The sequence below is a fragment of the Phoxinus phoxinus genome (assembly GCF_949152265.1).
Source record: "Phoxinus phoxinus genome assembly, chromosome: 2".
Taxonomy (NCBI): domain Eukaryota; kingdom Metazoa; phylum Chordata; class Actinopteri; order Cypriniformes; family Leuciscidae; genus Phoxinus; species Phoxinus phoxinus.
The window spans coordinates 49,150,779-49,176,533 of NC_136877.1; the positions used below are offsets into that span (position 1 = coordinate 49,150,779).

The 25,755-nt window shown below is 37.6% G+C and overlaps 2 protein-coding genes across 3 annotated transcripts; both read left to right on the forward strand.

The window, feature by feature from the left end:
• Nucleotides 1–2,634: 2,634 nt before the first annotated feature.
• Nucleotides 2,635–13,297, forward strand: six7 (SIX homeobox 7). 2 transcript variants are annotated; one of them, XR_013796716.1, is made up of 4 exons: nt 2,635–3,280; nt 8,830–8,993; nt 10,851–11,856; nt 12,048–13,144. XR_013796716.1 is itself a non-coding variant. In XM_079605405.1 (3 exons), exons 1-3 carry the CDS (start codon nt 2,873–2,875, stop codon nt 11,053–11,055), a joined length of 777 nt encoding a protein of 258 aa, XP_079461531.1. In that variant the 5' UTR covers nt 2,635–2,872; the 3' UTR covers nt 11,056–13,297. The 2 variants fall into 2 exon arrangements, 1 of the variants encoding a protein (XP_079461531.1); XM_079605405.1 differs by having other exon boundaries at nt 10,851–13,297.
• Nucleotides 13,298–14,948: 1,651 nt separating this feature from the next.
• On the forward strand, nt 14,949–24,165 carry LOC306994669 (actin-related protein 2-A). The gene is made up of 8 exons (XM_079605389.1): nt 14,949–15,114; nt 15,638–15,748; nt 17,180–17,468; nt 19,552–19,688; nt 20,377–20,526; nt 21,487–21,632; nt 22,394–22,526; nt 23,506–24,165. The coding sequence occupies exons 1-8, from the start codon at nt 15,067–15,069 to the stop codon at nt 23,674–23,676; spliced, it is 1,185 nt and encodes a 394-aa protein (XP_079461515.1). The 5' UTR covers nt 14,949–15,066; the 3' UTR covers nt 23,677–24,165.
• Nucleotides 24,166–25,755: the final 1,590 nt, after the last annotated feature.

Genomic DNA, 25,755 nt, shown 5'->3' on the forward strand with positions numbered 1-25,755 from the left:
AGGACTTTTTGAGTTATCATTGAAGTGTTATTAATTAGGGGGACAGTCTTGTAAAAGTATATTCGCTGCGATGACGCTGTTGCTGATTTACTACAGGTAACAGATGTTAATGGACGTCTCACTGAAAGGCATAACAAAGGCTTTTGTTTTCCATGACAACAAACACTCATAACTTTCAGAATACACAAATCCCCCCCCCCCCACCCCAAATCTAGACAGATAATTTTGTCCTCAGATAAAACCCTCTAAATCTTGACCTTCACCTGACTGCAACCTTTATTAAAGAGTCTGTATGAAGATTTAACATCGTTTGCCCTGAGAGCACATTTAAGAAGACTAATTTTAAGTCAGCCATATGCAGTCTGCAGACCTCGTCCATAACATTAAAGATTATTTTTTTCTGCTTAAAAAAAAGAAAAAAAAGAAAAAAAAAGAATTTGCAGTCTGTTTTATAGGAAACGTACAGGCGATTATGAAATTTAAGAACGCAAAAGGTTCATTCCACCGAAACTGGTGGCTTTTCCATTACAAAAAAGTGCATTTCTTTAAGATTTTAAACATTTCATCAGACAACGAATGTTATAAATGCATAAATTGTGTCACAAAAATGTTAAAATATGTTGACTGCAAACCAAAATATATGATAAAGGCACAAAATAAAACAGGAGATTCTCATTGGTCTAGTTCACGTCAGAATGACATACCATAATAAGAGATTTATTCTATTATAATTTATAGATTTATGATAATAACAGGTTAAGTGTTTTTAATAAAATGTCCACTTTTTTTTTTTTTTGCATATATACAAACTTTTAAAGTATGTGCATATTTGTTTGTATATGTGTGTATATCCTATATATATATTTATTTAATTTAATATATATTCTTGACACACCTTTATTTTTTTTAAGAACAACACGTCTATAATCAGCCTCAGCCAGGCATATTTCAAAAATAAGGGTAGTTACCCATTTGTTTAACCAATTTGTTGACAGATGCTTATTTGAAAGCGGATTAATAGTCAAATTGTCTCCCGGAGGACTGATTAATGTCCAGAAGATCTCAGGGATTGAATGGAGAGAAGGGATATTATTGCCCTACGGTGGGGCATCAGGCGCTCAGACCTGCTCCAGGGTCACAGAGGATACGGTATAAACGTGTCCAGATTAATTAAGGAGGCATTAGTCAGTCGGGATTGTGGAGGAGTCTGAAGCGATTTAAGGCAACATGCATCTCGAAACGTCTCCGCGGACCGGCGTGCGATAGTGATTTCCATGGCCTAAGCGCCTCGTTCAGATCAAATCCCAATTAAAGGCGGTACGACAACACCGGAGCCCTTTGGTCCATTTACCTTCTGACTACATGAGCCCGTTTATCACGTACAGCGCCTGATCATCGACTCAGACGTCAAAGAGATTCTGGAAAGACAAGGACAAATGCAGATACAAGTTGGGTCAATGACTAGACTAGTCAGAGGAAAGTGAGAAAATCTACGATCAGTGGCGTGTTGACACTCCAGTTTTGGCTACTATTATGTTTTTTATAACGTTTTGATTTTCAAATTTCAAGTTTCTACTAATTTTCCACCCAAAAGCTGCAGGTATTTGGGGATTACAAACAATAGATACTACTAAATATTGATTTATATTATTTTATTTTAAAAAATTTCAATTGTTAATATTCTTATTTGACCTAGTCACATAAGCGACTATTTTACCAAAATGATAGATAGTTAGATGATACACAGAGACAGATGATGGATGGATGGACAGACGGACGGACACAAATATAGATCGATAATTCAATATTAAATAATTAGAACTGTTTTCTTAGTTTTTTTCTGCATTATGTTTATCAATGCCAACCGTTTTGATTTTCAAATGAAGTTTCTACTAATTTTCCATCCAAAAGCTGCAGGTTTTTGGAGATTACAAACAATAGATAGATCAAATATTACTACTAAATATTGATTGATATTTTATTTTAATAAAAAAAATGTATTTCAAATTCAATTGTTAATATTCTTATTTGAATACTATATTCTAATATTCAGAGACAGATGATGGATGGATGGACGGACGGACACAGATATACTGTAGATAGATAGATAATTCAATATTAAATCATTATAACTGTTTTCTTAGTTTTTTCTGCATTATGTTTATCAATGCCATCATATCTTTATGCCAGCAGACATTTTTAAGTCGCAATTTGAATCTCAGGTGTGAATATGCAAAATTAAATGAATGTATTTCTACATGATAGTTTCATCAATATGAACTTTAGATGTTGTTGAATAAACTATTAACCCCCATCTTGATGACATTTCATTACCTTTTATACTAGTAGTTCATATATAACTTCAAACTCACATCACTTCACTGGGCAGATAACACTCTCTCGTGATCATTAAACCACGACAGCATCATGACTCGATCTTCCTGTATTTATCCAGCAGAATGAAATAAAGTCGCTGTCCTGACAGTTAGTTAGTCTAACAACCTGATCAGTCCCTCGGTGAACAGCAACCCCCCGCTAAGTGGCTAATGACCGAGGCGTATAATCCTCCTCAAAACAAGCACAAAGATGCTAATTGAATCTCTCTATAAATAGGCTTGACTTCTGCTGCTCCTCCTCCTTTACTAGAAGCGGCACCGAGAACGCCGGTGTTCCGCGAGTTCACGGAGATCCTACCGAGAAACGAGTCGGTCTAGAGCTACATTACATAACAGGTGTCTCCTCAAGTCAGTCCGGGTGTTTATATCGCTTTACCTGAACTGAATCAGACGCGTTTAGTGGACCCAGCGCGCGATGGTGATATAAGGAGGCGCGCAAACTTTTAAACCACAACACCTAACGGACAAACCTAGTCATGTTTCCTCTGCCGATGTTCACGGCTGAGCAGGTGGCTCGGGTCTGCGAGAATCTGGAGGAGACTGGAGATATCGAGCGCTTGGGCCGGTTCCTCTGGTCTCTGCCCGCCGCCGTGCCCGGTTCGACCGGGGAACTTCTCAACCGTCACGAGTCGGTGATGCGCGCGCGCGCGCTCGTGGCATTCCACGGCGGGAATTTCGAGGCTCTCTATCAGATCCTGCAGAGTCACCGGTTCACGCGCGAGTCCCACGCGAAGCTGCAGGACCTGTGGCTGGACGCGCACTACCGCGAGGCGGAGCGGCTGCGGGGGAGACCGCTGGGCCCGGTGGAGAAGTACCGAATCCGAAAGAAGTTCCCCCTTCCTCGGACCATCTGGGACGGCGAGCAGAAGACGCACTGCTTTAAGGTGAGAGACCTTTTCAAAAGACTGTGATGATGATGACGTGTTTTAACGGCATCGTAAATCCTGCAAAGTTTTTTATATATATTTTTTTTTATGTAGCCTATGTACGTTTATAACACTAAACGTTTATATTAGTTTGCATTCAACTACAAAAATATATATATATATATTTAACGCTGCTGTAAGAGTGACATATTTCATCGTTTGCCTTTTTGAAAGTTGTGTGGAGTTTTTCTTTTGATATTTAAGAAAATAGGAACACAAAAAATTGAATTAGTTGAAAAAAAAGGAAGATGAATTTGTGATTCAAGATAGGCTTACATACCGTTCAAAAGTTTGGGTTAAAGAAATTAGCCTACTTTTATTCAGTAAAGATAAAGAAGAAGGTGAGTCTTTTATTCACAGACGGCGATGACGTGTTTAACGGTCATCAGCACCGTAAATCCTGCTAAGTTTTTTTACATTGCAATTTTAAAAAAATGTATGTGCATTTATAATACTAAACTTAGTATAATATTACTTTTGCACCTTAAATAATAATAATAATAATAAACTAGTTAACCGTTTTAACTGTCATCGGCATCAGTTTTTTTTAACGTATGTAGCCTACATTTATAACACTAAACTTAGTATTATATTAGCCTACATTTGCATCCAATTGCATTTTTAAAAAAGTTAAGGCTGCGTATAGTTGACATCTTTCATCTATTCTTTGTTGTGAAAACACTATTGTGGCGTTTTTCTTTTGTTATTTGAGCAAATGTAGGACGACTTCCGGTTGTGAGAATCCCGGAAATGTGAAATGTGTCAAAATTGAAAAGTTATTGATGACTGAAGGAAGGATAGTAAAAGTCTGGAGTGACACTCCGCCTTGACATAATAATATTTGTATGAAAACCTTGAAATGACACAAATAGAAAGATGAGAGTTATGTAGTGGCCATAGATTTGAATCCCTTAACTGCTCTGTTAAAGGTTGAATTCAAATCAATGACTGCCAAACTTCACTGAAATAGATGTCTACTTCATAAATAGTATGAAAATTATGGAAATATAGATCACTCGAACCATATTTGGAAATGGAAGATTCCTTTTATGATCACCAATGGAGTCTGGTTGTCATTTAGTGGAATAGTTTGGTACTGCGCCCAGACAACATCTGACTGAAAGCTCTTCTTCTTCTTTTTTGGATTTATGGCTTTGGTTTACTTGCCGTTTTAGAGTAAAATGTGTTTTGTAAAATATCCTATTTTATATACAGTAAAAATAATAATATTTTTACATTTTCATAAACTTAAACTTCTAAAGTTTTTTTTATTTCACTTTCATATATTTTTTTCACTTAAATAATCTAACAAGTGTCTCCTTTAAAAAGTAACCACACTTAAGTCTGTGCTTCAAAGTGTCCAAGATTTATAACAATGTAAAGTGAAAATGTCAGTTTAGAAGCACAATATGTCTACAAATCTAATTTCAAGCATTGACTCATAAACATTTGAAAGATTTTTAAGATCATAAGAAACCAATTCAGTAAAGTGTGTCCAACATTTGACACAATATCTATGTAATTTAGTAAGTTCAGACAACCTAGTTAATGGATAATGCACAACTTTTGTTTTAAAATATGACTTTCTATAAATAGGCCGATCATTATTTTTGTAATATAGTGAATTTTGTGTAAATATTATGTAAAATATGCCAGCCTTCTCTCGTTATCGTTATCAATCACTGAAAAATACCTGTCAGTGGACCAAATCCATATATGTATATATTAGTGCTGGGCAAAGATTAATCGCATCCAAAATAAAAGTTTGTGTTTACATAATATATGTGTGTGTACTGTGTATAATTATTTCCTATATATAAATACAGACATATGCATGTATAAGAAATATTTGCATATACACTGTATATATATTTATACATACATTATATTATATATAAATATACATATTATATATATATTAAATACATTTTTCTTAAATATATTCATGCATGTCTGTGTATTTATATATACAAAATAATTATACACAGTACACACACATATATATTGTAAACACAAACTTTTATTTTGGATGCGATTAATCTTTGCCCAGCACTAATATATATATATATATATATAATTTTTTACACACACACAAATACATACATGCATATAAAACACTAAATTATCCGTTTAAAAATGTAGCATGTATTCATTAAAAACTAAATATTCATTAGAATGCATTAATAAAAGCCTAAAAAAATAAAAAATAAATAAAAAGAAAGCATGCTAAGAGTGCAATACTGAAAGCAAATCAGGATTTGTATCTGATTATTTATGCACTAAATGTTTTGTCAAAAACGGTGGTTCTTGTCGTAACATTGTAGATGAACTGGTTAATTCAAGTCAAAAATATAATGGGTTGCACTTTCTTTTACAGTAGTTACAGTGTACTTACCTAAGAAAGTACTGGAAACATTAGGTTAGGGTTAGTACCGAGTTATTACCCAGTTATTGCAATTAAAAGTACATATGTAAACAGGGAACAGGACTCTAAAATAAAGTGCTCCCATATAATACATATTTATTGAATCAACCTAACCACATTAAGTAACACAACAAAGTCATTTGAAGGGTCTGAAAACAGATCTTTGCATTTTCAGTTTCAGCAAAAGTGCAAACAAACAGGGACTTAGTTACGCTGGGATTCCCGATGCCACAACGCATCATTAAGCTCCTGCACCTATGATCTCATGCCGAGCGTCTCCACGCGTCAGGATCCCTGTGTGGAGCGCACGAGCGCATTGAGACGTGGCCGTCGGCCTGTGTGCGGCTTGCTTTAAGCCTCTTGAGCCGAGGACCACCTGTGGCATTTAAGCTCTCAGTCCGCACAGAGGACTTTCTACCTTTTCCCCCGGTTCGCAGACACTAGTGCTCAGATTAGCTAACAGCTAAACAAAGCTCTCATAACGAGTCCCTCATTGTTTTTGCAGACTGACCGAATGCGAATTGCAATGGAAAGTGGATTTTTAATACGTGCGAGCGTGTGGCGGCTCGGGTGCTGGGTCACTTCACAAAGGTGGTCAGTAGTTACTGCCGCACGGAAATGAGCCTTAATCACTGGCCAGTCGGCAGATTACTCCAGCAGACGGTAAATGAGATCGGACGGCTAGCTCTTTAACACACAAACCAGGATTGACTTCAGATGCCCTGATCCAGGAACAGTGCTTTAAGCCTAATGCCAGCGTCTGCCCTTCTTAGCTCCCATTTCCAAGGACATTATGATGGAAATATCTACTATTGCATCTAGTGAAGCTAATTGCAATGAATCAACAATGATTTGATTTTTGAATTGAATACAACCAGTTTAGTACTTTTTTTGGGGGGTCCGACAAAATTAGTTTGCAGTGAAACGAGCTGCAGGATTGATCCTCGTTAGCAGACGAATAAAAATGCCATCTATAAATACATCCCCCAGAGTGATTATTTGAAAGTCCCCCTGTAGTCAATCACTGTATCCCTTAAAACTCATCTTCGATCACCGAAATTACACATTTAAGAGTTTTTTCTTCATGCCTTGAATGTAACTCGACACCCTTGCCTCATTTAGTATACGCGTTTCGATGAATATGCAAATGAGCCCCGCCTCCACTCACTCAGATCCACTGGTTGGCGATCACAGTGAAACGAACTGCAGGATTGATCCTCATTAGCAGACGAATAAAAATGCCATCTATAAATACATCACACCCGGCAGAGTGATTATTTGAAAGTCTGTAGTCAATCATTGTATCCCTTAAAACTCAAAATTACACATGTAAGCGTTTTTTCTGCATGCCTTAAAATAGCTTGAATGTAACTCGACACCCTTGCCTCATTTAGTATACGCGGTTCTATGAATATGCAAATGAGCCCCGCCTCCACTCACTCACTCACCTCAGAGATCCACTGGTTGACGAGCACACGTTGATCTGATTGGTCACAAGGTAGTGTGTGACGTCAGAAACACCGGCGATTTCAAACCGTGTTTTTGAGACTGTCTGTGGTTCACTGCAGTTTTAAGCAGAAAATACTATCGACTTATGAATCTACACATGGTTTGTCTTAAAGCATATTAAAAACAACACATAGACATATAAACAACACTAAAAGCTGGATTTTCACCACAGGGGGACTTTAAATGTGCTATAATAAGATATAATGCTATCATCCTTCTTGAGCCTTTTAAAGGACTCTCCAGTGAAACGGCCGGAAAGGTTATTATAGTTCAGCGTTTCTTGGAAATGTGAGATATTCTGTCTGGATACCCACAAAATAGCCTTAAACTAATTGGAAAAATTAGCTGAAAAAAAGATGATTTTATGATTCAACGTATGCACTACGATTCAAAAGTTTGGGTTATGATCAGTGTTGGGGAAAGTTACTTTTAAAAGTAATGCATTACAATATTGCGTTACTCCCTTAAAAAGTAACGAATTACTTTTTTAGAAAAGTAATGCGTTACGTTAGCGTTACTTTTTTCCCCCACCTGGGCTGGGCTTGTTTTTTTATAACAAAAGTTCTATTTTTGGGCAAATGTAGAGACCCTTTCACCCCAAAAGTGAAATAATAATCCTCAGACTGAAGGACATGTGTACAGTAGAGGAAAGCAAACAAGCAAACCTTTCTATCCATCTATCTATTCATTTTTGCTTATTAAACTGAATCATCGAAGGTCAGAAGCAAGTATATTGGTCAATAAAGTGAGATTAAATGCATAAGAATTATGTTTTATTTAACATATTTAGTTATTGGAGGTTTGCATAGTATTCTGATTCTGCATTTCACTGATGTTATTCATTTTGAGAAATATTGAATATGTTTTTTGTGCAAGTGAGATGAGTAAATGCTCACATTTAGTCTAGAACCACACACACACACACACACACACACACACACACACACACACACTTTGATTTGTCTCAACATGAGGACAGGAGAGCTGTCAGTCAATAAATGGGAAAACAAAGTAACTTGCGTTACTTATTTGAAAAAGTAACTCAGATATTTTGTTGTAAATTTTAAAAGTAATGCGTTACTTTACTAGTTACTTGAAAAAGTAATCTGATTACGTAACTCAAGTTACTTGTGATGCATTTCCCCAACACTTATGATGCATTAAACTGATCGAAAGTGACAGTAAAGACATTTGTAATGTCACTAAAGTTTAAAATAAATGGTTTTTAATCATCAGATTCCTGAAAAAAGCAGCACAACTGTTTTCAACATTGATAATAATAATAATCAGAAATGTTTTGTGAGCATCAAATCAGAATGATTTCTGAAGGATCATGTGACACTGAAGACTGGAGTGATGATGCTGGAAATACAGCTTTGATCACAGGAATACATTACTGTTCACATTCACATAGAAAACTGTAATACTATTACACAATTTACCGTGTCCTTGATCAAATAAATGCAGCCTTGGTGAGCAAAAATATTACACATATTGACCCTAAATTTGTAAATATTAGTGTAAAAAAAAGCTAACTTCACAGAGTGACCGTGGTCTTGATTCTGTCTTCCAGGAGCGAACCCGTAGTCTCCTGAGGGAATGGTACCTGCAGGATCCCTATCCGAACCCCTCCAGGAAGCGTCACCTGGCTCAGGCCACCGGGCTCACTCCCACACAGGTGGGCAACTGGTTCAAGAACAGGAGACAGCGGGACAGAGCGGCATCGGCTAAAAACAGGTACACAAACTAACACACACTAGAAATGAAGCGCTGAGAAACAGAGCTGCACGATTAATCGTTAAAACATGGCCATCTCGATTCACACACACACCATCTTATTCCTAAATGTGACCCTGGACCACAAAACCAGTCACATGTCGCACTGGTATATCTGTGGCAATTGCCAACAATACATAGCCTGGTCCTACCAGACTTTCTCGTACATTTCATTTGTACAGAGAGTCTGGCCGCTCTCCATTGACGAGCGTTAACTTCCTTGAAGGCGGGTCCTCAGTTGAAGTTTAAAACTATTGGATCTGCCCAGAGCCACTCTGGATCTGCCGTAACCAATCGCTAACGTTTGGTCGTGACGTATGACGACTCAAACTAGCGCACGACCTCAACGTCATCGTTCTCACCCACTCCCTCTGTTCGCTGATTGGACCTGCAAAAAATTGACCGGAGAAAACCCAAGAATACACCGCAAACCCAGACGTAGTGCTGAAGGAAAATTAAAATTGAGCGGAAGTACGTAGGAGGGCGGAGCCAGTCTAAACAATACTTTGTATGGGTCAAAATTATATATTTTTTTTAAGCAAAATTTATATTTTCTCAATGTTTAAACTTTTTTACACCCTCAGATTCCAGATTTTTTTAATTGTTGTATCTCGACCCAATATTGTCCTATCTTAACAAACCATATCACCTGAAAGCTGAATAAATAAGCTTTCCATTGGTGTATACATCTCAAAATATGGATATCTATATCTCAAAGTATATAGCTTTGTGGTCCAGGGTCACAAATGACACCGATTCGCTTGTGTCTAGCGAACACTCAGATCTGTGTTCACACCGCGGCTGAGCCAGAGAGAGCCGTTGTCATGTAAAGCTATGAAACCGCTCCACTAACTCTTTTCAACCACGCAGTATCATTATTTCTGTTATAAATATTCAAATGATCACAGAAGAACTGGGATAAAAGTTTATAGTTCGGATATAAACACTGATGTGTCTATGGTAGTGATCAAAATAAACCTTTTGAAAGTAACTAAAAAAAGTCTGTATCGATTACATCGTTACACCAGTAGGTGGCGACAAGTGACCGTTAAAAATGTGTTTGTCATTAAATCATTCATTCAAAAATGCTGATTCATCCAGTAATGTTATTGAATCATTCATCCACGATTAAAAATTTATTCAACTGAATTAGATATATTTTTTAAATAGATTGCAGCAATTAACATTTTGCCTGAACCTCTGGTAAATTACATTTATTTTGTTTAGTTGTCTGTTCAGAATCCTGGGAAAATTGAAGAATGTTGCCTAGGAAACTAACTGAAATTAATAAGTTAGTGAAATGAAAGCTATATAGATAAAAAAAAAACTCATAAAAATGACAAAAGCACATAACAAAATTACTAAATTACTTATATTACTAAAACGAAAATGAAATATAAAAAAAATATTTAAAATATTAATAAACACTATAATGCTATATCCATACAATTTAAATAACTTTTTTAATTAACTAAAATAAAATATATTTATGCTTACTCAAGCATAGAGTTGCATTTAATTTAATATTCAACAATATTATAGATCTGCCTGCATTGACACTATACTGAGCTGGACGATAACATGACGCTTTTCTCCAGAGCGGCTATATATAAATTAACTCAATTAATAACTTTTTTACAAAAAAAAATGAAACATTACTGAACTTAAGCTGGACTGTGGCGCTGTTTTCTTCTGGAAACAAACTTTGTTGCATTATTGTCCTCTGTAAAGCTGCTTTGAAACACTGTATTGTAAAAAGCGCTATAGAAATAAGTGACTTGATTAGAGTTAACCTTCTTCTCTTGTTTTTCTCCGCAGACTCCAGCAGGACTCCTCCCTCCTTCCCTCCGGGAGCTCTCCCGAATGCTCCTCCTCGGAGCACCACACGCTCCTCCAGGGCTCGTCCCCGCGGCGTCCCGGGAGCCCGGAGAACAGCGACTGCAGCTCGGGCACGGGGCCGAGGGGGACCGGGGCCTCCACGCCCGACATCTCCGTCAGCAGCGACAGCGAGTTCGAGTCGTGAGGAACGCCTCGTCTGGATCCCGTCAAAGCGGATAGATGCACTTAAAAGAAAGACTGAGAAATCAGCTTGTGAATGGGCAAAAAAAACACAAAAAAAGGACAAAACGCTCCCTCGTTCATGCTTGGTCTCTCCCGGACCAAAGAGGAACTACGATTTCAAGACTTGAAATTGAACAGACTGCACCTCTTAAAAGGCATGTGCCAAATAAATCTCTTCGGGATCATTGGCTTTTTTTAACCATTCAAATACTCAGGTGGCACAAAATACGAGACGCATCAAACACAGGAAATATTATGCAAATTTTGTACATGAAGTCTAGTCTAGGTCCTTCCTTTTCGTAGCACTACACACGTCTGATCCGCATGTCCACTGAAAACGGAAGGTAGAAATAACTTGCTGCTGTTTGTTTTCACTAGAATATAGCGTAGAGTTACTTATGCTAACATTGCGTTTTGTCGTTGTTAAATGAGGATATGAAACATTGAACAGTTTTACACAGGAATATAACGATGTCACTCTTAGAAGGAAAGGTTCTATACGGAACCATTATACGAGGGTTCCGTCAGGCGTTACATATTTAGAACCTTTTAGGGGTTTGAATATGGGATCATTCATTTTCTTTTCATCCTTTTTTTATTTTAATTCAATGTATGAATTAAACAGCTTGTACACATACTTTATCACTAGAAAAAAATGTAATCATTTAATACATTTCTCCTTATATATAAAACCTTTTGGGCATATTGGGCCCTATCTGACTTTATACACCGACGCATGTATCATTCCTATTTTGCACCCGACGCACAGCGGACTTTTCCCTCCAGACGCACGTCTGTAAATTAGGGAATGAACTTGCGCTCGCGGGGGCGGTTCAGAGAAAAGAGGAGCGTGTCCCGGCGCAAACGTTCCCTGGTGATATTTTGCAGTTTCAGAAAACAATTCCCCCACTGTCCAGGAAATACCCAGTCTAAAGTCAGCGTTGCATTATTCAGATGCTATTTTAAGGGCGCATGCTTGGCCATAATGTTAATGTGCACAACACCACACACTTTGCTTCTCTCATCTACAGACGCAGCAGTTCCCATTTTTGCAAACCATACATTACAAGGAAAAATATTACCACACGTGGGAAATCAATGTGGTGTCCATGAAGATGTGAAAAATAGGCATAAATCTAGTTTACACATTAAATTATTCAGGCTAATTGTAGTAATGACGGATCAAAACTGTTTGATCAATAGTGGCAAGACACATCGGTGTATAAGGACATCTGACACAGTGTGTTGTCCCTTCAAGAACCAGGAAACTAAATTCTGAAGACTGCGAAATCACCGTTACCATCATGTAAGTTGCGTGTGCTGGGAAACCCACCGTTATAATAGCAATCCGCCAGGGAACAAGCGCGCCGGCTCTTAAAGGGAATGTGAGATGACGCTCTGATTGGTTTATTGCACGTTAAGCCCAAACCACACCTATGAGTAATGAAGCGACTTCAGACCAACCCATTTTAGATTTGGGTCGGGCGCAAGAGTCGTTTATCCCGCCGGTATAATAGCAACAGCGCCGGGATCCGCCCACAAAGCTACTTGCGTTTTGCGTTTGATACTTGTGTCTCAGAGCGTTAAAATAGGGCCCTTAGTGTTCCCGATGTGGGCCGGATCTGGGCCGACACTGTTGCAGTCTGGGTATTGAACCTTTGTTTCTAAGAGTGCAGTCTGAATGAACAGATTAACTGACATGTCATGCAATATTAATGCTGCTTAACTTGAAAATATGCTATGATTATTTCTGCGCCACCAAAACTGTGACCTAACAGGTTTCCTCAACACTACGAGAAAGTGTGTTAGTATCGTAGAAATGACACGCATCACCTCTCAATCAAACATTTCATTTCAACGTATGGCATCAATTGTCTCAATCTGAAGTCATTTTATGTGCCTAGACTTTGAGGACGACGTCAGACTGTACGATCGTCCGCTGGTTTTCATTTTCACACCCATACTCACCGAAGTTACAAGAGCGGGATTGTTTTGTTTTCATTTGTCTGTTGTTTGCAAATTTTGAAATAAATGAAATTATTTTTTGAAGCAAAGAGCTGTGTGTTCAAAACCTCCACTGTGCCCTTTAGGGCACGCACTGACATCAACTAAATGAGCCATTGTTGAAATAACAATATGGCTTTACTAAACCTCAATATCCATTTCAAGAAATATTTTAACAATAAAAGAAAATGTCATAATTTATTGAGTCTCATGTCATTACAAACATGTACAAACTGCTTTTTCTGTAGAACACAAAAGCAGAAAATTATTTCAACAATTTTATTCTAAAAAAAAATGCTTTGCACTGTTAAATATAATATATTTTCTTCTGTAAATGAGAAGGAAACTCATAGCATATATGTTACTGTAAAAGCTAGGTATTCATTTGTTAAAAAAAGCTATACATTTTCTCAATTATGAAGCAATTCATTCATTTAATACCTAATTTTCAACATATTTTACCGTAATTTAAAGTCCCCCTGCAGGCAATAATTTTGTCCCTTAAAAATCATCTTTGATAATCAATTTTTTCCTGTGAAAATAATTTCTTCCTGCTTTAAAATAGCTTGAATGTTACTCTACAGTCTACACCCTTGCTTCATGAATATGCAAATTAGCCCCTTCTCCACCAATCACAGCAGCCCAGATCACCTGATCCACTCGGTAGTAAACACTACAGGATAAGTAGAAATATTGGTTTAATTCAGATATGTTCGAACCAGAAACTGATTTAGAAGTCAGTCAATTACTGTACATTTTTTTGCATTATTCCATTAAATTTCATATTTTGTGTATGTGCAATATTAGTGCTGTTAACGCGTTAACATGCAAATAATTATTTCCAGTTTAACGTGTTAAAAATATTTAACGCAGTATCCGTTTTTTCTGTCATCCTTTACATTAGCTATATGATCACGCACCGCGCTGCCTGTGAATGTCTTGATATGTTAACACACACACACACACACAACGCGCAAAAAGACGTGCACTTGTATCGAGTTATCTTTACTGCTTGAACAAACAATAACACAAATTTTTTTGTCCATTATGTCGAGTATCCTCATAAGAGCAGTCTTAAATTAGTTAAATAAAGTCTAAACTTAACATAAAGCGTTTAAAGTAAAAACTTAACACACCGGTAGCATGTGAGAATGAGACGCTTTTGCTTTTTGCTTTATTAATGTGACCCTGGATCCCAAAACCAGTCTCGAGTCGCACGGGTATTTCTGTGGCAATAGCCAACAACACATTGTACGGGTCAAAATTATAGATTTTTCTTTTATGCCAAAAATCATGAGGATATTAAGTAAAGATCATGTTCCATGAAGATATTGTGTAAATTTCCTTCCGTAAATATATAAAACATGTATTTTTGTGAGTGAATGCTGCACAATCGTGAACATAAATGCACAACTTTAAAGGAGATTTTCTCAATTCTCAATTGTTTGCACCGTCAGATTCCAGATTTTCAATAGTCATATCTCGGCCAAATATTGTCCTATCCTAACAAACCGCACATCAATGGAAAGCTTATTTATTCAGATTTCAGTCGATGTGTAAATCTCAATTTTAAAATTGACATGACTGTTTTTGTGGTCCAGGGTCACAAATAGGATGCACATATTCTCAATTCTAAGGTATGCAATTCTCTTTATGCATAATTTTCAGCATATTTTACAGTTATTTAAATAGCATGATTACCTTTTAAAATGTAACTGTATGATATGAGGTGACTTACAGTTCACCAATGAACAGTTTTTCACTATAAAAATGTTTGCTTTACTCCATGAAATGATATATTGTAGCAGTGTAGCTCTGTTTTGGGATCTCAGTGAACGAGGCGGAGTCCCTCTGTTCCTCCTCAGGGAAACCGGCCCCTTTATTTCTGACCTCACTTCAGCAGAACAGCCAGTGTGTGTGTGTGAGTGTGTGTGTGTGTGTGTGTGCACAGCATCTGAAACACTGCGGCATGGACAGCGACGGGAGGAAAGTGGTCGTGTGTGACAATGGCACTGGGGTAAGACATTCACAAAGTATTCTGGAAACGTTATTCATAACGGCTTTAAAACTGTATATAAAATTGCTGATTTAACATTTATGAAAGAACACTATTTGTGGTTACATGAATGATAAAGGGAAGTTGTTTTGATTCGAAAACTGTTTTAAGCGATTTGAACTTTGAGTTAAAAGAGATCTACGCAGCTTTATGTCCCAGGCTTGCGTCTGCAGGCGTGGATGCCTGACTTGCGCTCGTGCGCAGACCTGTTGCATTGCTTCACTCTGTCTGAACACGTCAGGCCAGGAACAACACTTACTTCACCTTAAAAGGTGGCAGGGCAAAAGATACACGGTTATTGGTCACAAATGAGGAAGTGCTTTAAACTGAGGTGACTGTAGGGAAGTTGGGGAAGATGCAGTTCTCCTTATCATTCAGTGCAGTGATCAAATGTGTGTGTCCTTATGAACCTGACATGTAAAGCACAACTGAGTTTGATCTGTTCTTACCGCTCACTCGTCATGTTCTCACACACTGTCTGCAGTTTGTCAAGTGTGGTTTCGCTGGCTCCAATTTCCCCGACCACATCTTCCCAGCCCTGGTGGGACGTCCCATCATTCGGTCAGATATTAAAGTTGGGAATATAGAGATCAAGGTGAGTTATCCGGTCAAAAAACAATATAGGCTCTGTATACATGTACACACACACACACACACACACACACACACACACTATATATATAAACCTAAAAGACAAACATGAAATAAAAATTTGAAAAGCACATAAAATAACTGAAACTTCTACTAAAAATATTAAATAAAGGTAAATTAAAAATCTGAATACAAATATAATAGTATATAAAAAATAAGAAAATAACACTGACAAACACTGCCATTTAACAAGAAACCTGTAAAAACATCTTGTGTCCAAATTTCAATCTTAACCGTTATATTTCATCAGAAACGATCTGAAAACAGGGCTTTAAGTGTAAAATACCAAACTTGTCCTTTAAGTTCCTTAATCTAAATGATCTAATAGTATATATATATAACAGTATAATATAATTAAAATAAATAAATAATATTAAATATAAAAAATATAAACACTGCCATTATGTACTAATCTAATATAGATTTTTATTACATGGCTTGGTTGAATTCTAATGTAGAATCCGGTCTGTTATTTCTTGACCGTTGCCATGAAAAACAGAGCGTTGCCATGAAAAACAGAGAGCGTTGCCATGAAAAACAGACCGTTGCCATGAAAAACAGACCGTTGCCATGAAAAACAGAGAGCGTTGCCATGAAAAACAGACCGTTGCCATGAAAAACAGACCGTTGCCATGAAAAACAGACCGTTGCCATGAAAAACAGACCGTTGCCATGAAAAACAGAGAGCGTTGCCATGAAAAACAGACCGTTGCCATGAAAAACAGACCGTTGCCATGAAAAACAGACCGTTGCCATGGACGCAGGATTCTAACCGTAGAGACGGACTATTTTCTTTAGCGGAAGCCATATAAATAATTTTTAAATCAATAAATTCCTTTTAAAATCAATATTTTGTGTAAAATTATCGATTTATTTGGTAGGTAGCCATGTAATAAGCGGGATAATGTATAGCGAGTTGGTTGTTATAGCGAATACAACTCCCTTCAGGCTGATTCAAGTCTCCTCCGCTTCGCGTCGGGCTCAGTCAGCCTGTCGGGAGTTGTATTCGCTATAACAACCGCCTCGCTATACATTATCCCTTACGTAGTTCGGTTTGAAATCGCTGGTGTTTCTGACGTCACACACTACCTTGTAACCAATCAGATCAACCAGTGGATCTCTGAGCTGAGTGAGTGAGTGAGTGGAGGCGGGGCTCATTTGCATTTTCATAGAACCGCGTATACTAAATGAGGCAGGGGTGTCGAGTTACATTCAAGCTATTTTAAGGCATGAGGACATTTTTTTCAAGGAAAACTGCAAAAAAAAATAATTTCGGTGATCAAAGATGAGTTTTAAGGGATAAACTGATTGACCTCAGGGGACTTTAATATAATTTGTTTTCGTTTAACACTGAAGCCGCCCCTTTGCCTCTCAGGACCTGATGGTGGGCGACGAGGCGAGCGAGTGCCGCTCCATGCTGGAGATCTCGTACCCCATGGAGAACGGGATGGTGCGCAGCTGGGAGGACATGCTGCACCTGTGGGACCACACGTTCGGCCCGCAGCGGCTCGACATCAGCCCCCCCGACAGCAAGGTCCTGCTGACGGAGCCGCCCCTGAACCCCGTGAAGAACCGGCAGAAGATCGCAGAGGTCATGTTCGAGACCTACCAGTTCCACGGCATCTACATCGCCATCCAGGCCGTGCTGACGCTCTACGCTCAGGGTAACGCTTAGGGTTACGGCCTTATTTCAACCATCTAAGCACATGGTCTAAAGCGCACTTAGTTCAGACTGTCAGTCCAAATCCGATTTGAATCTAGATATAAACCATCACTTAATATAGTCCAACTGTATGTGAAACACCTAAAAGTGTGAAACACTTTTAGGGTCCTATTTTAAGGATCTAAGCGCATGGTCTAAAGCGCACGGGGCAAGTTCACTTAGGACTAGGGGTGGTTAATCTGTCTGATTTCCCGATTCGATTCGATTACGATTATTGAAGTCCCGATTCGATTACAGTCGATTTTCGATTATTAACGATTCTCGATTCTCGATTATTGATTTTCCATTTCACAACAGTAAATTCACTACAGTAAAAATCACAACAATAACAAATTATAACAAACTTCAACATATTCTGAATCTCTATTAACATAAAATACGGATGTCCACGCATCACATGTTACAGCTATCCTACCCGCTTTCTTCAGTGATTCCATGACTTCGGTTTTGGTCTTGTTGTAGAGTGTGGGGATCGCTGTGTCTGTAAAATATCTCCGAGATGGGACGTTGTATCTCGGCTCCAAAGTGTGCAACATCTTGCAAATGGATGCAAATCCTTGGCAATAAAAGTTGCGATTGATTGTGTAATGCGCTTTGCCCTTTCCGGGCCGGGTGGAAGCTTTGACAATATTGTTTCCACGCTTCAGAGTTCCGTCTTTTGCGTTCCGTCAATATTACGTTATTATCGATTTTCAAAAAAAAACATTTTTTTTTTTTTTTGAAAATCGATTTTTGGCATTTGTGAATCGATTCAGAATCGTCCACGTCCGCATCGCGATGCATCTAAGAATCGATTTTTTCCCCACCCCTACTTAGGACGAGTCCGAATCCACTTCTGCTAGTTTAACGACGGGACAAATGGTCGGCGCTCCCGGCGCATGGTCTAAAAGTGTTGTCCCTATTCTCTTGAGTAATGGGTGTGTTTTGGGCTTAACGTGCAAAAAAACAATCAGAGTCTCATCTCTGCGAGGATAAAGCGCGCTAGCAGACCAACTACGGAAAAAGATGGAATCCACCATATCTGTATGTAATCTAGTAATCCTTTTATTTTAAATATTTGGCTAGCTTGTGTGCTACTGCGCGTGTGCGTCCCTGTGTGTTTAAAAAGCAGAGTGTACGTGCGCTGTGGACCCGTCTTTAGACACACATTACTAACGTGCTTTTTAAATAACGCAAAAAATATTTCAGTTGCATATTTCAAAATAGCAACGTGCCAACAATGCGCCTGAACAAACACACCTCGTTTTCAGACTAGCCATGGGCGCACAGATGGGCGCAAATGCATTTGCTATTTAAACAACAGGTGGTGCAGGACGTGAAAATGATAACTGCGTCGGGCTGAAACTAGCAAAAAACACTTGTGTCGTGCCTGACGCTGCATTAATCCGGGTGTATGATAGATTAGGTAGAGATGCACCGATTGATCGCTGGTGACCGGAATTGGCCGATTTTCACGTGACCGGCGATCGGCCGGTCAGTCTGACATATGCCGATTTAATTGCCGGTCAAATGCACTCGGGCGCCGCATGATTAAAGGAACTCTCCACCGTTTCTTGAAATAGGGCTTATTCACCGTCTTTCCTATTTAGATAGGTTGGCAAATGCATTTCTGTCTCAGTGCATGCATTGTTTTAGTTTGGCAGGGTCGCCGCTAGCTTAGCTTAGCATAATGAATGGAATCCTTTGTTGCCAGCTAGCATGTCCTGAGTAAAAGTGATCCAAAAAGAACACCTAATTACTTCTTGTGGCCTGCGTATTCACAACGAGTACAAATAGCGATGCAGATTAAGCATAGGCGATGTCCTAGGCAGATATTGACTTAGGACTATATTAGGGTGAAGCACAGGCGAAGCACTGCTACTTGGGCGCAGAGATATCACGCAGCACCTGAACAATACCAGCCGTTTTTTTTTCTAACAAACTCAATGAAAAAATCGGAAATTGTAATCGGTGCATCTCTAATATTAGGGCCCTGAGTGTTGAAGACGAACGTGTGGCTGACTTGCGCGGTGTTCCTGCGGCAGGTTTGTTAACCGGTGTGGTGATCGACTCGGGAGACGGTGTGACTCACATCTGTCCCGTGTACGAGGGCTTCTCTCTGCCTCACCTCACGCGCCGGCTCGACATCGCAGGACGGGACATCACGCGCTATCTGATTAAGGTGACATTCTCCTCCTATCGTCACCATGGAAACTGAGGAACTGTTACAGATTCAGAACTTAGTTCATTCCGAAAACGACATCATTTTTTCACCCTCATGTTGATACAAAACTGTTTGATTGAAAAAATGGCCATACAATGAAAGTCAATGGGGTCCAGTGTTATTTTGGACACCGGTGTTTTTCAAAATATATTTTTCAGTAAAAACAATATTGTGAAAAATTATTACAGTTCTAATTAGCTGTTTTCAATGTGAATATTTAGTATTTATTCCTGTGATTTTCCTGTATTTTCAGCATCATTACTCCCGTCTTCAGGGTCACATGATCCTTCAGAAATCATAATAATATGCTGATTTGATACTCAAGAAACATTTCTGATTATTATCAGTGTTGAAAACAGTTAATATTTTTGTGGAAACTGTGATACTGTCATTTTTGGGTGAACTAACCATTTCAACTTTTTTAAAAACTTTTTTTTTTAAATATATATATATTTTTTATATATATATTTTTGTTAAACTGTCTATTTTTTGGACTCATTTCTTAAAATGGATCAAATTATTGTGTTATTTAAAAATAAATAAAAAGATCAATCAAGAGCAAGTGTTAGCAATTATCAGTTGTGGCCTGTTTAGACCAAAAAGAGTCATCTCGAATTGTTGAAATGCGGATATTCTGTTGATTCAGCTTTTGCTCATGCGAGGCTACGTCTTCAACCACACGGCGGACTTCGAGACGGTGCGGATGATGAAGGAGAAACTGTGTTTCGTCGGCTACAACATCGAGCAGGAACAGAAACTGGCCAACGAGACCACCGTCCTGGTGGAGTCCTACACGGTAATACACTCACAGCTCATGAAACTGAAGCCAGAAATAAGTCACACAAATACACCTATGGTCAGGTTGCATGAGCAAAACTATGTAAAGTTTGGCAGACTGTGTTTCCATTTAAAAGTCTTGAGGCAAAACAAGCTGACAACCGTTTTCTATTGCATATGCATTTAACTTTTTCAATTGTCAATGTATCTGTGATGGGAGAAAAGAAGCTTTTCGAAACACTGAATCAATTGAACCGATTGCTTTGCTAAATGATTCACTGATTCGAAACGCTGCACACCGGCGACACCTGGTGGTTAAAACTGTAAATGCAGGAAAAACAGCCTCATAAAAACACCTTTTACAAACCAATCGCAAATGTTTTCTTGAAAGATTAATCTATCAAATTGAATATACAAATCATCAAATAGCCATTAAATATGAAGTGTCTGTATTATGTGTGTTTTATAGAGGACGTGGTTAGTCAGGCCAATATAAGACCATCAACTCTACTCATCTTCTATATCACACAATGTGTAATTCCCCATTACAAATGTCTACAACTTTATATAAAACTGATAAAAAAAACATGCAGTCGAACCATTAAAATGTAGAAACTTTCGAAGCAGTTATAAATTAACGAAGCCTCGTTTACCTTGCAACCAATCAGATCAACGTGTGATCGAGTGAGTGAGTGGAGGCGGGGCTCATTTGCATATACATAGAACCGCGTATACTAAACGAGGAAAGGGTGTCGAGTTACATTTCTAGTTATTTTAAGGCATGAAGAATTTTTTTTCAAGGATTCTTTTTTTTAATATGTCATTTTGCTGATCAAAGATGAGTTTTAAGAGATAAAAGGATTGACTAGGGGGACATTAACAGATTAAAGAGAAAAAAAACTAGGGTGAGGATGTGGACTTAAAACTTGACTGCCTTCCTCACAGCATATAAAAGATTTTACTGACCTGTCCCGCACAGTTGCCAGATGGACGGATGATAATGGTGGGAGGCGAGAGGTTCGGAGCAGCGGAGGCTCTTTTCCAGCCGCATCTCATTAACGTGGAGGGAGTCGGTGTGGCCGAGCTGCTCTTCAACACCATCCAGGCCGCGGACATCGACCTCAGGTCAGGACAACTCAACACCGTCTCTGCAGAGTCGATTAATGCCTGAGATCTGAGCAAATCTTATAGCCAGTCCTTTTTTCTGCAAATGTTTTTCAAGTAACAAGTTAGGAGACATTTTTATGGAAGCTTGTTTCTGCCACAAAACAAAAAAACCCCGATTTATTTATTAATTTATTTGACAGGGACAGTGTACATTAATTAACATTGCTGCAAATGCACCAGAATTAGCCAAAAGTCTACTTATCATCCGTCGTCCCTGGACAGATCTTAAAATTGTCTGCCTAAAAATACACAATAAGAAGATTACAGTGAACAATACAAATATAAAAAGCAGTAAAACAGATATAACTCTTCAAAAAAAAAAATCACAATTCTGACTTTTTTTCTCACAATTGAGAGTTTACATCAGAATTTTGTGCTATAAACTTGTAGCTGCTAAAATAATTTAAGTGAGTTTTTGCTTAAAACAAGCTAAATGATCTGCCAATGGGGTAAGAAAAATAATCTTGTTTTCCATTTGAATTAAGTTTTTTTTACTTATCCCATTAGTAATATTGCTTGTTTTAAGCATAAACTTTTTTTTTTTTTTTTTTTTTTTAATCCAAAAAAATTCTTATGTCATTTAACTTATCTAGTAAATGCTTCATGATTTAAGAATTTGTTTATATTTGGACTGGAAACAAGCCAAAAATACTAAGTAAGAAAAGCATTTTTTGCAGTGAGCGTGTGTGTGAGCTTCGTGTCTTACTGTCCGTCTGCAGGTCGGACTTCTACAAGCACATCGTCCTGTCCGGAGGAACCACCATGTACCCGGGTCTCCCGTCCCGGCTGGAGCGAGAGATCAAGCAGCTGTATCTGGAGAGAGTGCTGAAGGGAGACACCGACAAGCTCTCTGTAAGCCCTGACGCTAATGCTAATGCTAACTCCTGTGCTGGGAGTTCTGTCTTGTTCCTCCCTCTAAAAACATCTAGACATCCTTAAAACAAGATACATTCACTCCAGAATCGAAAGTATGTGAAATATGAAGACTCAAAACAAGAACAAAGAATAAAAATAAGCTTTATCTAAGCATAAAACTCAAATTTGCTTGATTTGTGCTTAAAACAAGAAAAAACTAATGGCTAGTGGTGTATAGTTTTGTCATTGTTGACTAAACCTATTACAATTAATACATTTTTGGTAATTGAAATAAAGCTGAAATAAAATATAAATATTAGATGAAAAACTAAAAGAAAATTATAAATGATGCTTTGGAAACTGACTGAAATTTTCATAGAGCTTAAATAAACATTAAATAGCCCTATAGACATGTAAAAAAAAAATACTAATACAATTATCATAAAAAGCATAAAAGCTTCAATACATAATAAAAGCACATAACAAAATTACAAAAAAAAAATATTTTTTTTGAATGCAAACTGAAAATAAAAGCTTATTCCAAATATGAAAAAATACTATAATAGTAAATAAATAATACTTGCATAACACATAGGGAAATAATACTTAATTCAAGATTTCTCTGAAGTCTTAATATTTAATTCAAGTAAATTTATCTCGTAAAATAGGATTCAACCAATTCAATATACAGAATTTGAAAACTATGGAAATTATCTTTAGTTATTATTATTATTATTATTATTTTACTACACCCTAATTATCAGAAAATGCAAAATCCATAATTGGTTGACATCTAGTGACCAGTTTTAAATCACAAAGGCCTTTGAAAAGCATGTAAATGAAGGTACTGGCACACATTAAAGGAATATTGCGTATTGAAAATAGATCTGGTAGAAATGCAACTCGTGAATATGTTTTAAATGATATTTTCTTCAAGCAAGCTGCTTCTTCACTGCTGTTTTCTCTCCCGCCACAGAAGTTTAAGATCCGCATCGAAGACCCTCCGCGCCGCAAGCACATGGTGTTCATGGGTGGCGCGGTGCTGGCCAACATCATGAAAGATAAAGAGTCTTTCTGGCTGTCGCGAGCCGAGTACGAGGAGAAAGGCCTGAAGGCGCTGGACAAACTGGGAGCCGTGCTGCGATGAGCGTCGCCACCAAAACCAGTCACACTAACCTCTTCATGCTATTCCCAATTCATATCTAGTGCTATTAATAATAAAAAAACTACATCTAATCCTAAAAAAGACTCAAACACTTAGCTGTTCATCTAAATAAGGACATATCATAGACGTCTGATGCGTTTATAAGGCTTATTATAGGTTTGGAGACGTTTAGTGATGTTTATTCCAGCAATTTAGCCCCCAAAGTACAGATAAGTAACTAAAGTCGACATGAAACACAAGTTTCGATTGTCTTTTCTTCCCTATTGTGACGTATATCCGAGTGAAAACGCTTCACAAACAAGAAGAAATGTAGGCGGGGCTTGATTTTGTCTGTGGGGAATTGATTGGATGGGTGTGGTTTGCTATTGGTGGATCTCATGTGATTGACAGGTTGCCCCGCCCTCCTCGTCAGATACGAGATAAATCATATTACATCCTAATATACTGCAATAAAAAAATAAGTATTCTCAATTTTGATTTCATTGTGACTTTAACAAGCTATCTAAATGGAAATAGAAACTAAGATGACATACTATAGACTTGATATCATATCTAATATTTTAAATAAGTTTCATTCTCATTTTCACAGTCTCATTGTTGCTATTTATGAACTATTTATCCCTCTAAACAAGTTTCCCAGGAAGTTTTGTAAAAAAATATAACTAAATTCTGGGGACTTTTATACAAAAGCAAATTTGTCATCCATGTATAAACTTTAGACAAATGCAAATATATATGAAATAAATTGCAAATTGAAACTATAGAAATCAATATATTTGTACCTTATACATTTTGTACCTGTTAACATAGACTAAACTGAATAAAAATCATGTGTTGATAATGAATATTTCTACTTTTTATTAATTTAACTGTTGATCCAAAGCAAGAAAAGAGCCTCAAATCAACATTACATTTTATTACTAAGTTGCTGCTGCCATCTAGAGGAGGACTACACATTAATGTTCAGGTCAACGTGAGCGTGTTGAACCGCAAAAAAACAAAACAATAATCCATAATCGCCAACCAACAGCTCCAGAGAGAGACAGACAGCATTCATATAGGAGTTTAATTCTGCATGTCAGTGAACAAGCGTACAGCACCGTTCTGTAGGCAGAAAACATTCAGAGAAATTAATCTGAGCGTGATGTTCATTCATGCATCACAATGAAGCGCATCACAAGCGAAGGCATGCATCGGTCAAGAGTTCAACTGATCCAGCGATAAAAAGCATCAAAACTCAAGTCATAATCAGAGCCCCATGTAGAGTAAGCATTACACTCAGAGTTATACACGTCACTGTAGAAAGAAAATATCTCAACGTCACATTCAGAGTCAAAGTGAAACCGGTGGCATAGCATTGGATGGGACAGTCGTGTGGCGGGACATTCGCAGGAAACGCTGCCATGTGATGCTTTTTTACCACAGGAACCTATTATATGGGTTATAATTACTTTTATTTAATTATTCATTCGTATTAATTAAACATCAGACAATTGTGCACTGATGTTTAAACCCAGACTATATATATATATATATATTTAGACCCTGGACCACAAAACCAGTCTTATGGATACATTTTTTTTAAATTGAGATTTATACATCAGTATAAGCTTTTCATTGATGTGTGGTTTGTTATGATAGGACAATATTTGGTCGAGACACAACTATTGAAATTCAGAAATCTGAGGGTGCAAAAAATCTAAATATTGTGAAAATCTCCTTTAAAGTTGTGCATTTATGTTCACGATTGTGCAGCATTCACTCGCAACATTTTTTTTATATATATTTACGGTAGGAAATGTACAAAATATCTTCATGGAACATGATCTTTACTTAATATCCTCATGATTTTTGGCATAATAAATAATTTTGAGCCATACAATGTTAGTTGGCTATTGGCACAAGAAATACCCGTGCGACTCGAGACTGGCTTTGTGGTCCAGGGTCACACACATATATATTTATATATTATGTTGTAAGGCACACAAAACTAGTAATACTACCAAAATTGACCAGAATTATATTCTGAGTATTGATACTCAGTGTAACATGGCCCAATTA

Coding starts and splice junctions, on each gene's coding strand:
- six7 (XM_079605405.1), top strand. CDS start 2,873: ATGTTTCCTCTGCCGATGTTCACGGCTGAGCAGGTGGCTCGGGTCTGC. Junction 3,281..8,829: donor AGAAGACGCACTGCTTTAAG/GTGAGAGACCTT, acceptor TCTGTCTTCCAG/GAGCGAACCCGTAGTCTCCT. Junction 8,994..10,850: donor GCGGCATCGGCTAAAAACAG/GTACACAAACTA, acceptor TTTTCTCCGCAG/ACTCCAGCAGGACTCCTCCC.
- LOC306994669 (XM_079605389.1), top strand. CDS start 15,067: ATGGACAGCGACGGGAGGAAAGTGGTCGTGTGTGACAATGGCACTGGG. Junction 17,469..19,551: donor GCTGACGCTCTACGCTCAGG/GTAACGCTTAGG, acceptor TTCCTGCGGCAG/GTTTGTTAACCGGTGTGGTG. Junction 19,689..20,376: donor TCACGCGCTATCTGATTAAG/GTGACATTCTCC, acceptor CTGTTGATTCAG/CTTTTGCTCATGCGAGGCTA.